The 12,516-nt window shown below is 47.5% G+C and overlaps 1 protein-coding gene across 1 annotated transcript in view; it reads right to left on the bottom strand.

The window, feature by feature from the left end:
- MTHFD1L (methylenetetrahydrofolate dehydrogenase (NADP+ dependent) 1 like) overlaps positions 1-11,608 on the bottom strand; it is a 174,875-nt gene extending 163,267 nt beyond the window's left edge. The window contains exons 1-5 of the mRNA XM_004011411.5: positions 11,201-11,608; positions 6,208-6,292; positions 4,764-4,814; positions 4,616-4,669; positions 1,605-1,729 (exon numbers count right to left, since the gene is read on the bottom strand). Coding sequence (XP_004011460.3) covers positions 1,605-1,729; positions 4,616-4,669; positions 4,764-4,814; positions 6,208-6,292; positions 11,201-11,421 — 536 coding nt within the window. The 5' untranslated portion in view covers positions 11,422-11,608. The remainder of the gene's footprint in view (positions 1-1,604; positions 1,730-4,615; positions 4,670-4,763; positions 4,815-6,207; positions 6,293-11,200) is intronic.
- Between the last annotated feature and the right edge of the window lie 908 nt (positions 11,609-12,516).

Genomic DNA, 12,516 nt, shown 5'->3' with positions numbered 1-12,516 from the left:
TATGACTACATGACTATCTCTGACTTCTAACAGAGGAACAGTTCTCAGAGCTTCCTGAGAATCTGTTTGCTGGGTTATAATCCTTGATTTGGCTCAAATAAAATTCTCTTTTATTCCTTTTTTAACTTGATAGTTCACTGAATTTTTGTTGACAGATAGGATATATTAAATAATTAAATAGAAGTTAACAAGTGGGCAAGAAAAACAAATATAAAATAAAGAGAGGGCAGGAATAGAGGCCATCAGCTTTTTAGAGCGGCCCTTCAGGCAATGCTAATGTGATGAGTGTTTTATCTTGCTTGTACAGCACGTCTGCAGCTTGAAGCCATGTAGGGCTTCACTGCACAGCTCCAGGAAGCTCATTTCAGTGGCCTATGGAGAAGGGTGGCCCTGGATGTGTACATCACCATGGTCCTGAAGCCAAGCCCACTTTACCCTGAGGGAATTACGTCTCCATCAGTATCAAAGTCCAGAATCAATCCTAGAAATCGGGGAGTGACCTCACAAGATCTGGATTCAAGGTCTGATGCCCACTTGATATTGGTACTCATCTCCTGCAGAAATCAAGGGGAAAAAGGAGGAACCATGTCCTTTCAATGCCTTGCGTCCTTTCTTGTCAAATCCAGGACAACATAGTCCCTAACTGTTCAGCTTAAACTGATGGTCTCAATACAGGTTAGCAACAAAATGAGGATACTTGGGAAAGGGTTCATACTCCTCTTTTAATGAAAGGTTGAAAACTACACCTTGATACCTTGAGGTTCTGGAGGTTTCCTAACTAATTAGAGCTTCTTCTCTCTTTGTGGTTTGTCTGCTAGAGGATCAGAGATTTTCATGACAACTTTCCTCCCTGTTGAGTCTGCCCTAAGTCCCAACAGAAGGCCAAGATAATGGCAGAATCTGAATGTGTCAATGAGGTGGTGATCCACTCAATCCAGCCCCTACAAGAATAATGTGATAAATTTGCTTACCACCCTGTAATGCTAAGTATGTCCTTTTAGGTCACAGTACATGAATCTCTTGTTTCCATGTCGGAAAATGAGGTTTTCAACTTTTAGGAAACATTGGAAACTTCCATATGCGTGGGTAGTGTTCCTTGTCCCTTGAAGCGTATATCATGACGTGACACAAACCCAAGACCAATATCAAAGCACCTGCTATTCAGTTTTCCCCTTCAAACAAAACCCTGCATTATGAATGTAAGGGCTTGCTTTGTTCTTCTCTACTGGCCTGGAACTGAGGAAGAATACTCTATTGCTGGTGAAACAGGAGTCTGGGCTTTTTCTCTAGTCTGGTAGAATTATCAAGGAAAAGTTATTAGAAGAGGAGAGCTGGCTAAGGACTCTGAAAGTCAGACAGGAACTTCTCAAATGAATATCACTGGTTAATTCCAAAATGGCACACAAGCACTACAAAAGGGCAAATGTATTTTCCCAAACATGCACTTTCTTATGCAGAATTTAACAGACCCTCCAACTCCTGAAATATTTAAAATTATTCCTTTCAAGTCCTAATTACTGGCATAGTTGAAAGAGCAGAGTTTTCAAAAATTCACTGTAAACAAACTAGCAATGAGTTGATTGTTTTCTTTTATATGTTCTTACCCATCCACATCTTTTTCTGGTTTCAAAGCATTGAGGATTTTGCTGCTAAGTGAGGTCTCAGCGATCTGAAGCGCAAGGCCATGTACTCTGCTGTCTTCATTAATCTTCAGGATCTCATCTATAATCTAAGGGGAAAACTACAGTCAGTTGTGCAAAAATAAGACCCAACAAAAGACATATTATATTAAACATAGATTCATAAAAATGTATGTGTTCTAGTTTCTTTTTGTCCTTGTTGAAGACCTGGTGTAAAGCAGAAAGAAGAAATCTATATCCCCTTCTCACCACGTATAAAAGCTTGGCTGAATTTTTGGTGTCTTCAAGTCTTTCTTATCACTATTCTCTACCAGAACAGGACAAAACAAAAACAAAGCTCAGCAATTAATAAAGACATGAGATGCTACAAATGAGAGCCGTAAAAGACAATTCCCTGTCCACAGTCAGATTTGAGCTCATCTGATGCTTTCTTGCCTACCTGGGAATAAGGCCAGATACAGACCCTCCAAATTCCCATTTTTTGTCCAGGAGTAATTTAGCTGAACCGCTTGTCCCCACTGATCCATCAAAAAAACTGCTTATAAATCGAACTCAGGTAAGCTTCTTTCCTTCCCGCTGGTTCTTAAACTTTGGCCTGTGCTGTGCTGTGCTTAGTCGCTCAGCTATGTCCAACTGTTTGTGACCCCATGACTGTAGCCTGCTAGGCTCCTCTGTCCATGGAGACTCTCCAGGCAAGAATACTGGAGTAGGTTGCTATGCTCCCCTCCAGGGGATCTTCCCAACACAGGGATTGAACCCAGGTCTCCCACACTGTAGACACATCTTTACCATCTGAGCCACCAGGGAAGCCCAAACTTTGACCTAGCCTCAGTCTGACTGGCAGACGGCACTCTCCTCCCTCCACTCGTGAGAACAGGCTGGCTTCAGGGTAAAACATTCTCTCATCTGCTATCTCATCAAGCCACCCTTTCTTTCATTACACTGGCTTCTTTCAAGCCTTCTCTCCCCCTCCCTATAAAAGACAAGCCTTCTGCCTACCTCTCAAAGGTATGTAGAAGTTATGGGCAGAGTACATTTCCTTAATGTACCTTCCCCACCTTGCAGTAATTCTTTCGGATTATATCACTTCTCACTGAGTCTGGATTTATTTTCTTTCTGATGCTGGCTAGAATGTGGACTCTTGAGAGTCCCTTGGACTGCAAGGAGATCAAACCAGTCAATCCTAAAGGAAATCAATGCTGAATATTCACTGGAAGGACTGATGCTAAAGCTGAAGCTCTAATACTTGAGTCACCTAAGGCAAAGAGCTGACTCACTGGAAAAGACCCTGATGCTGGGAAAGATTGAGGGCAGGAAAAGGGGGGTGATAGAGGATGAGATGGTTAGACAGCATCATTGACTCAATGGACATGAATTTGAGCAAGCTCAGGGAGATAGTGAAGGACAGGGAAGCCTGGTGTGCTGCAGTCCACCGGGTCACCAAAAGTCGGACACGACTGAGCAACTGAACAATACCACAATAGAATGTGGGTGTGATCTGTAGAGTTGAATGGGCCATCCTGGATATGAGGCAGCAAAGCAAGATCCTGGGAACCTGAGTATCTAAGGACTTTGTGATGCTACCACACTAGCCAGGGATTCCCTACTTCTGAACTTCATGTACCTACAAAAGACTTCAGTGCTATTCCTGATTATTTACATTTTTCATCACTGCCATAGCCAGTCTGAAGAAAACCTAGACACAGAAGGGTCAGATACCAGGATGGCCCCTGGTTTAGTGTCTGAGGCCCTATTAATGCAGTGCAGCTTCTCCCAGGCTTGAGATGACACACAGGAGGGTTGGTATCCCTGCAGGTGGAAACACCTATAGCACATACAGTAGCACTGAAAGAACCTATGATGGTTTTTTATCAGCTGCCCCAAAACGCCACTTAAAAGATTCACACAAAGTTAGCCTGGAAAAGCATCTGGAAAATGATCCTGTCCTTTATTTTATTGATGAGGCAACTGTGACCCAGAAGAACCAAAGAGTGGCCTAAGGTCAAACAACTCAGGTCAGGACATCGCAAACCAGAACTAGTCCTCCAGACACTGACAATTTCCATGAGACAATGCTGTTGCAACAGCTGAAGAAGCACCACCAAAGTGACCATGTCATAGTTCATGCTGTCAACAGAAACATATGGTATGTGACAGTCACTTCAGGCGTGTCCAACCCTTTGTGACCCCATGGGGGCCCACCAGGCTCCTCTGTCCATGGGATTCTCCAGGCAAGAATACTGGAGTGGGTTGCCAATTTCTTCTTTAGTAGATCTTCCTGGCCCAGGGATCGAACCCACGTCTCTTAAGTCTCCTGTATTGGCAGGCAGGTTCTTTACCACTAGTGCCCACAAGGGGAGGCCTTACTGAGCAGAAATATATGGTAAGGAGATAAAAAACAAGGTACTGGGGACTTCCCTAATAGTCTAGTGGCTAAGACTCCGAGCTCCCAATGCAGGAGGTCTGGGTTTGATCCCTGGTCAGGGAACTAGATCCCATATGCCACAAATAAGAGTTCGTATGTCACAGCTAAATATCCCAAATGCTGCAACTATGATCGAAGATCTGACGTGCCACATTTGAGGCCTGGTGCAGTCAAATAAATAAACATATTTTTAAAAAAAGGTACTACTATATAGCACAGGGAACTACATTCAATAGCCTGTAATAAACCATAATGGAAAAGAATATGAAAAAGAATATACAAGCATATATGTATAACCAAATCACTTTGCTATACACCAGAAACTAACAAAACATTGTAAATCAACTCTACTTTAAAGAAAAAAGAAAGAAACATGGTAAGGGACAGATCAGAGTATTTACACTCGTGGGAAAAGTGAATTCTTCCCTCCAAAAGTTCAGCCCTGAGAAAAGGCTTGGTCAGTTGCGCCCACAACAAGAGATGCTAAGAGGTCTACTAGCACCGAGGGGGGGGGAGCACAAAAGAAGAGTCACGAGCCCTGCCGCCTTACCTCATCTTCCCCGCTCTCCGCAGGAAGGCAGATGTGGGTGATGTTCAGACCAGCCTGCAAAGAGTACACAGGGTGAGTTTGTCACTGAGAGGGGATGAATGTACCACCCAAAAATTAAAATGCATTTTTGAAAATCAAGAATCCTTACCTCCTCAGCCAAATTCTGGTTTACTTCCTGCATCAGGTTATCATCACCTGCCTTGGGAGAAGGGAGACAGGAGACTGTATTAAAGATCAACATAAAAAGATCCTGAATAGGCACAGGACAATCCAAACGCTAATTCTGTGATTGTGCATTATCTAACAACAAAGACGATCAAAGGGAAATGCAGAACAAGAATCTCATTGCTCATAAAAGGGAGCTAATGGCTGGTCTTCATTAACATGGCGATTTCTCAGGCTTTCAAGTTATGTTTCTTTTTAAAATAAGAATCCTCACAGGGCATATATAGCCACAACCAGAATCCACTTCTAAGTGAGGAATGCCAAACAGGGAGATTTAGGTGACTTGCCCTTCAGTGAAAAGCTATCAAGTAAGCTGAATCCCAGGAGGCTAGGCCCTCGGTTCACTTCTCTTCCCACTCATCTCACCTGCCTATCTTTGCAGGAACAGACTCCAAAGAATGCAAGTGACTTGAGCATAGCTCTCTGGTCTTGAAATCACAGCGCTGATGAGGCAGCTCTTCTGATGCACTAAACACATGCCAAGAACAATAGTGGCAGCTCCACTGTTGGGCTGTGTTAGCTTACAGGCTTGACTCAGCTCATCACTTGCCCGCACCTGGCATCACCTGGGTGTGCCAACACAGGTGGCAAACAGTGCCAACCGCAGCTAGCAACAAAGGGTCCGAAGTCAGAAGACAGACGTGGAACTTGAAGTCCTTCTGACATGCCATGGCTTTTGGCCCTTCAGACTCAAGGCAGGCTTTAGAGACTAAGTAGCAAGATCACCAAATACTGTGTCTCAGCAAGCGTCTGTATTCCCTGGAAACAAAGAGGCATGTTTTTCCCCTTTCCCCTCAGATCACATCTGATGAGAATTTATACTTGGCCACAGTATATCCTGCATAATGCAAGTTATGGGAGCATCTACATCCCGACCTCTGGAAGTTATCCACACCAAAAGACGCAAACAGTGGTACCTGACCTGTAACCCTGAAGTAGCAAAATGACCAGATAAAGGGGGAAACAACAGCATTTCCAGCTGAGGCTTCTCCTTCCTCCCCTAAGCCCCAGTGGGATGTCTGTGACAAGAAATGCAGGTGGTTGTCTGTGTACAATCTAGATAGAAATATACCAGGACTTGCCTGGTAGTCCAGTGGTTAAGAGTCTGTCTGCCAATGCAGGGGACGCAAGTTGAATCCCTGGGCTGGAAGATTCCACATGCCGCAGAGCAACTAAGCCCACGGGCCACAGTTACTGATTGAACACATGCATCAAGAGTCCGTGCTCCACAACAAGAGAAGCCACTACAGTGAGAGGCCCACACAACCCAACTAGAGAAGGTCCACGCGTAGAAGCGAACACCCAAAACGGCCAAAAAAAAAAAAGACACCATAAAATAGCAAGACAGAACCACATTCTCAGCTTACCTGAATAACAGCAAGAACCGGCTTAAAGGTAGGGGTCTTTTCTTGCAATAAATTCAGAACTTCTTTCGAATTCTGAATGATTTCTCTACATTGGCAAAGAGAAACAACACAGTCAGATCTAGGTTTGACAAGAAAGGGTAGGTACCACACATTTTCTTAGAAGGTCTCTTACTATCTAATTAGACAGCAAAAGGTGCTCCTCCGGGTATGCACAGGGTCAGGGGGTGCCCAGGAGAGCAATCATGAACCACTTAACCGGGCATAAAATGCGACAACCTCTTAATTTTCAAAATAAGCGGAGGTAAACGAGCTGGATGCGAACAGTAATTTTCTAGGGGTGACTTTTTCTCTTGCATTTTCTAAGACTACTGTAGTAAGAAGTTTGGGTTTCTTGGTTTAATAATCCCTTTCTCTGCCATAATCCTTCCACTCCAAAAGAGTCTGGGTCCAGAGGGAAAGCAAACTTGGGGGGGAGCGGGGTACTAACACAGGGGATTGTGGAGGAGGTAAGAAGTTATGGGTCAGGATACACTTTAAGCTCTTTTTACAGAGTTTACAGAAGGGATGGGAAGCAAACGCTGCAGAAACGCTAGGGAGGTGCAGGGATCTGATATTCTCCTGAGGCCTCTCACAGAAGGAGCCTCTCACTCCTCTGGGCCCCTCAAGTCTGCACTGGAACCTCCTGAAAAATAGCAGGGGCCACCTTCCCCTTAGCATTCCCCAGGTGTCAGCTTCCAGGGACAGGGGCAGACCGAGATAAACATGGTACAAGGCAGGCTCTCTTTCTGTAGTTTCCTGGGATGAGCCATTTCAGAGACCACTTTTCACCACCATCCACATGAAATGTTCCTTACTTGTACACAATCAAGAAAGTCGGCTCTTTTGGATGAATTTATTTACAGAACAGAAAAAGACCCTCAGACATAGAAAACAATCTTATGGTTACCAAAGGGGAAGAAGGGCAGGGGGAGGGATAAATCGGGAGCCTGGGATTAACAGACTTTTCTATATATGAAATAGACAAAGAACAAGGACCTACAATATAGCACAGGGAAATACATTCAATATCTTGAAATAACTAAGGAATCTGAAAAAAAAGTTAGATCTATACATGTATCTGGGCCTCCCTCGTGGCTCAGACAGTAAAGAATCTGCCTGCAATGCAGGAGACCTGGGTTTGATCCCTGGGTGGGGAAGATCCCCTTAAGGAGGGCATGGCAACCAACTACAGTATTCTTGCCTGGAGAATCCCCATGGACAGAGGTGCCTGGCAGGTTACGGTCTGTGGAGTTGCAAAGAGTCGGACACAACTGAGCACATATATATATCTATATATACACAGACATATATATGTAGCAGAGTCACTGCTGTATAACTGAAATTAACACAACACTGTAAATCAATTACGTTTCAATTAAAATTTTTTAATTAAAAATATTTTTTAAAAAAAAGTTGGCTCATTTTCCTCTCACAGTAATAAACAAGAGGCTTAGCTGAGGCGGTACCCAAGCTTCAGGGCTTAAGACCACCTTTAAGTTTTACCTCCCATCTCCACCAGAGTCTTGCACACATAACAGTTTTCAAAAATTGCAGGGTGAACTCTCAGCCAGGTCCCATCAGCAGTAAGTGGCCACAGACAAACGGACGGGGCAAAATGGCCCGACACAAAACTCCTCCGAGTTTTCAGAGAAGAAACTGACGAACGTAATTGGCGGGCACAGCTCCTATTAGGTGGAAGAGGAAAGAAGGGGCCTCGGAAAATGTTTAAAGGTTTCAAAACTTAACCAGATGAGCCTTTCCACTGTCAGCTGAGCCAAAAGAAACGGAATAGATGAGCATACAGCTGTCTATAAACAAGGCAAGTTTTTGTTTGTTTTTAATTACCTGGGATAAAGCAACTGGATTCCCAGTGAAATGATTGTATTGTTTTGTTGAACTATATATGAAAATTCACAGATCACCTTATAAATGAGCCAGAATCTTCTTTGCAGCAAGATGTGGCTGAGGACCATGTGCTATATGCAGATTCCACGCTTTTCTTATGTTTATGATTATTTTGGCCACACTGCTTGGTGTACAGGATCTTAGATGGGATCCAGGCACCCTGCACTGGAAACGCTGAGTCTTAACCACTGGGCCACTAGGGAAGTCCCTCCCCGCCTTTCTTGACTACGAATTTGGGCCGTATTGGGTCCTCATTTCTGCGTAGTGTGGGAAGGCACTGGAGTGTGGGTCCCAAGTGGTTCTTGGCAATGAGAAGGATCAGCCAGAGAGCCTGGGAAAGAGAAAGGCTTTGTGCCTCAGTCCATCAAGTTGGACTCCCTAAGTCTGGGTGGGGCCTGGAATGTATGGTCTCAAAAAGGAGTGTCTGGGTGGCTCTAAAGCTCTGAGTGGAAACAGCCTTGGACCCAAGCTCAGCCTTTGGTTGACCAGAGTGGACAATTCCCTGAACCGTAACAAACCCCTTTTCTCAGTGTAGGGCGGGAGCACTATCAGAACTCTACCTTTGTTCTTATAATTGTAAAATGTTCTTCTGCACCTCTAAGCTACCCTTCAACACTGAAAACATGCCTTCCAAAAGCACTTTCCCCAGAAAACACCTGCAGTTCCTACCATTCCAATAAATGAAGGGCATATGACTCCAGAAGCTCAGATCTGTCACCAACCCTTGACTAAACCCCCCACAACTTGTTACATGTGTAATGTATCATTCTTTGGGGTTACTCATTATTCCTACAGTGCCAAACAAAGCAAAGGAGGAGTTATCAGGTTCAATAAGTCTAAAAAGTGGCATAAATGTTTCTAATCAAGATATTTTTTTTTGCCCTGGTGAGAAAAGTTGTCATGTCAACTTCGAGTTGGAAGGAGATTTTTGCCTCCTATACTGTCTTCAGACTCTTACCTTGAAACCAAATTCCCCTAAAACCTCTTATTCAACTTATGATTAACCTATCTAAAATTTTTGTCCAGTTTCCTGTGCCCTGTGACTTTAATTCTGTGCTAAATAAACAACAATCAACCAGAGCCAGATGACTAAAATTGTTATTGGTAATCTCATTAATGTGTTAAAATTGCTATCATAAAAATAAATAAGATTGCTATCATAGATCTCATTAACTATACACTCAGGAGAGGAGCTAACAGACTCCCACTCAAGGACCAGCCAGCCAGAGGAGCATAAACCAAAGACCAAATGCCAAAGCTACAATTAAGACATGAAATGTCACAGAAACGTCACAAGATGACTAATTCCAGCCTTTCAGTTCTTCCCCTTAAAAAAAAAAAAAGAAAAACAAACAAAAGGCTAACTCAGAGACCAAGCTGGAGTGGATCTGAGGCTTGTCCAGGACTCGCCTGCTTGGTAACCTACAACAAACCTTGTACTTGCCTACATCACAACCCCATGTCCAGGAGATTGGCTTTGCTGCACATTTGGCCAGCGTTCCCAGTTAGGTTTGGTAACAAACCCTTAAGGTGAGCTCATTGCTTAAAACCGAATGACAGGAAGAGATGAAACCTCAACTTTCAGAGAGACAGGGTAAGCTAAACAAGTGTCCTTGGAGTCGCAGGCCACCTCAAGAAGTGCTTTGCTGCTGCTGCTAAGTCGCTTCAGTCGTGTCCGACTCTGTGCGACCCCATAGACCGCAGCCCACTAGGCTCCCCCGTCCCTGGGATTCTCCAGGCAAGAATACTGGAGTGAGTTGCCATTTCCTTCTTCGATGCATGAAAGTGAAAAGTGAAAGTGAAGTCGCTCAGTCGTGTCCGACTCCTAGCGACCCCATGGACTGCAGCCTACCAGGCTCCTCCGTCCATGGGATTTTCCAGGCAAGAGTACTGGAGTGGAGTGCCATTGCCTTCTCGGAAGAAGTGCTTTGGAAACAGGCATATCCATTCTCAAAATAAAGGACAGAAGGAAAACAGAAGAGGATGTCTATGGATGGAGGTGAACAGCTTGCTGACTGGAATCCTGGCCCCCAGGAACGTCCGGAGCGCTTTGCTCTACACCGTCTGGGTCCCCAGCTAACAGACTTCTCCAGACAGAAATCTACTTCCCCTTTCTCCCGCCGAAGGGCGAAGAAGAGCGGTTAGGATGTGTGTGAGGGGTCGGGGGCGGGGGGGGGGGGGGTGGATGGAGGGGGACCCGCGAACATCTCCGGGTGGGGACAGCGGAAGGCCTGACCCTGGGCTCCCAGAATTAGCCTCTGGCTCGAGAGATAACTTTGGAAACAAGTTGCGCTGGGGATGCCGTGCCCACGGTGCAGCGACGCCTGGAACCAGACGGCCCCGACTTCGGCCGCCTCCAGTGAGTCAACGGGTGCGCCGGGCCGCAGTCCTCCCAGGCGCCGGAGGCTGCGGTGATGAGCGCGGACTTCAACGGCAGTCACAGTTCACCGCGCCCAGATAGCGTCCAGAAGGCGGAGCCGCTGCGCCGATGGGCGCGGATCGCCGGGCTCTGGCTGCACCCCTCTACTCCCCCCATCCTAGCCCCGCAACGGTCCAGCCCCCGACCCCGGAATCGACCAGCTGAAGGGCGGAGCAGGTGGAGGAGGCGCCCACCCTCGCCGCACCGCCCCTTTCCTGCCCTGGCCGCGCCCCGCGCAGTTGCATCAGAGCCGGCGGCCGGAGGCGCACGTGGACCGCGGCACGCGGTGTGGGCTACGCAGCACTGGCTGTGGAGGTTCACGCCCTCCGGATCCCCCGCCCCCGGCCCTAGGCCGGCTTGGGGAATCTCCGTTCTCGCGCTTGACCAGCCCATTCTCCGGATGCCCGCGCTACCCGCCCCCCACCCCCAGCCAAACCCCGACTAGCCGCCATCACCCCGAAAAGTTGGCGCTAAATACTACAGCCCATGCTCAGCGAACCTCCACGGAGGTTCCCGGGGGTCGGCCGAGACTCGAGCGCTGCGGCCGCCCCGCCTCCTGGATTCCTCCTAACCTCCCCCAAACCCCGCCACTGCCAGGAACCTGGGCGGCGGCTAGCGCCGGACACTCACCGGACGATCGAGTCCCGCGCTGGGGGCGCCGGGCTGCTCGGGCCCCGGCTGCTCCCGGCCTGGGTATCCGGCAACCGCTGCTGCCCGAGGAGACCCTCCCCGCTGCCACATCCGCTGCCCCCGCTGCTGCTAGGGCGACAAAGGGATGGGAGGCGGCGCGGCGGGCCGGGGTGCTGCGGGCGCGCGAGCCGGCGCAGGACGAGCGGCAGGAGCGCGCTCATGGCGAGGCGCGAGCGGTGGCGGCTGCGAGAACCGGAGGTCGCGCGGGTCCTCCCCCGACGCGGAGATGCGGCTGCAGATCTCGGAGAGGCAGCGGCTCACGTCTCTGCCAGGGGTGGCTGGGCGGGCCGGTAGCGGGCCAGAGGCTGGAAGGACTTGGCTTGCCTTCCTCTGCGAACGGGGGCCCCTAGGGGGCACTGTGCTCGATGGCCGTGACGTGGGGAAGGCGGGGGCCGGCGGGGCGCGGGGCTGCTGTTCGAGCTGCCTGGACGCCTGGCTTTCTGGCACTTTTGAGTCGCAGGCGAAATTTGATTAGGGATAAAAATCAGAGGAGGGCGGGGCGTGAGGATGGGCCTCTAGCCCTGCCTGGAGACCGTACGTTCTTCCTCCGCCTAAGATGCTGATAACATCCTGCCCGCGGGTGGCAGTTTGCTTCCTAGGAGGGCAGTTGGTTTAGATGCTGATGGTATTTATCAGGCTGGAGACCAATGAAGGGTGTGTGGGCCTTGGAGTTCACAAGGTGACTTTGCAGCCTTAGGCAGGTGACAACCTCTGAGAAGTTTAACTGCCTCAAAAATGAGACTGTATTTAAAATCTTATAAATCCCAGGTAAAAGAGAAATAAAGGGACAAGTTATGGACACTGGTTTTTCCAGCAGCTAAAATCTGTAGGAGATGCTGGAGAGACACGGCATTTAGTCCTAAAAAAAAAGGTTAATGTGTTTTGTTCTGATTTTCAACCTGGAGCAAGTTGGGATCCAGAAAGATCTGTTTGGTCTGCAGGCCTTCAGTGATCATGTCTTCATCTTATACTGCTGTCTATATTTTCTTTATTGCAAGGCTAATTGCCACATCTGACATGTGAGGGGTATACCAATAGCTTTTTGTTTGTTTAGTTGCTAAGTAGTGTCAACTCTGCAACCCTATGGGCTGTAGCACACCAGGCTCCTCTGTCCATGGGATTTTCCACCTAGTATACTAGAGTGGGTTGCCATTTCCTTCTCCAGGGCATCTTCTGGAACCAGGGATCAAACCCACAGTGACGGACAGATTGTTTATCACTGAGCTACCTGGGAAGCCCACAGCAATAGCTAACAT

This window comes from Ovis aries, chromosome 8 (genome assembly GCF_016772045.2).
Source record: "Ovis aries strain OAR_USU_Benz2616 breed Rambouillet chromosome 8, ARS-UI_Ramb_v3.0, whole genome shotgun sequence".
NCBI classification, from domain to species: Eukaryota; Metazoa; Chordata; class Mammalia; order Artiodactyla; family Bovidae; genus Ovis; species Ovis aries.
Note: the sequence above shows the minus strand (reverse complement) of the source record. Positions and strands in the feature narration are given on the sequence as shown.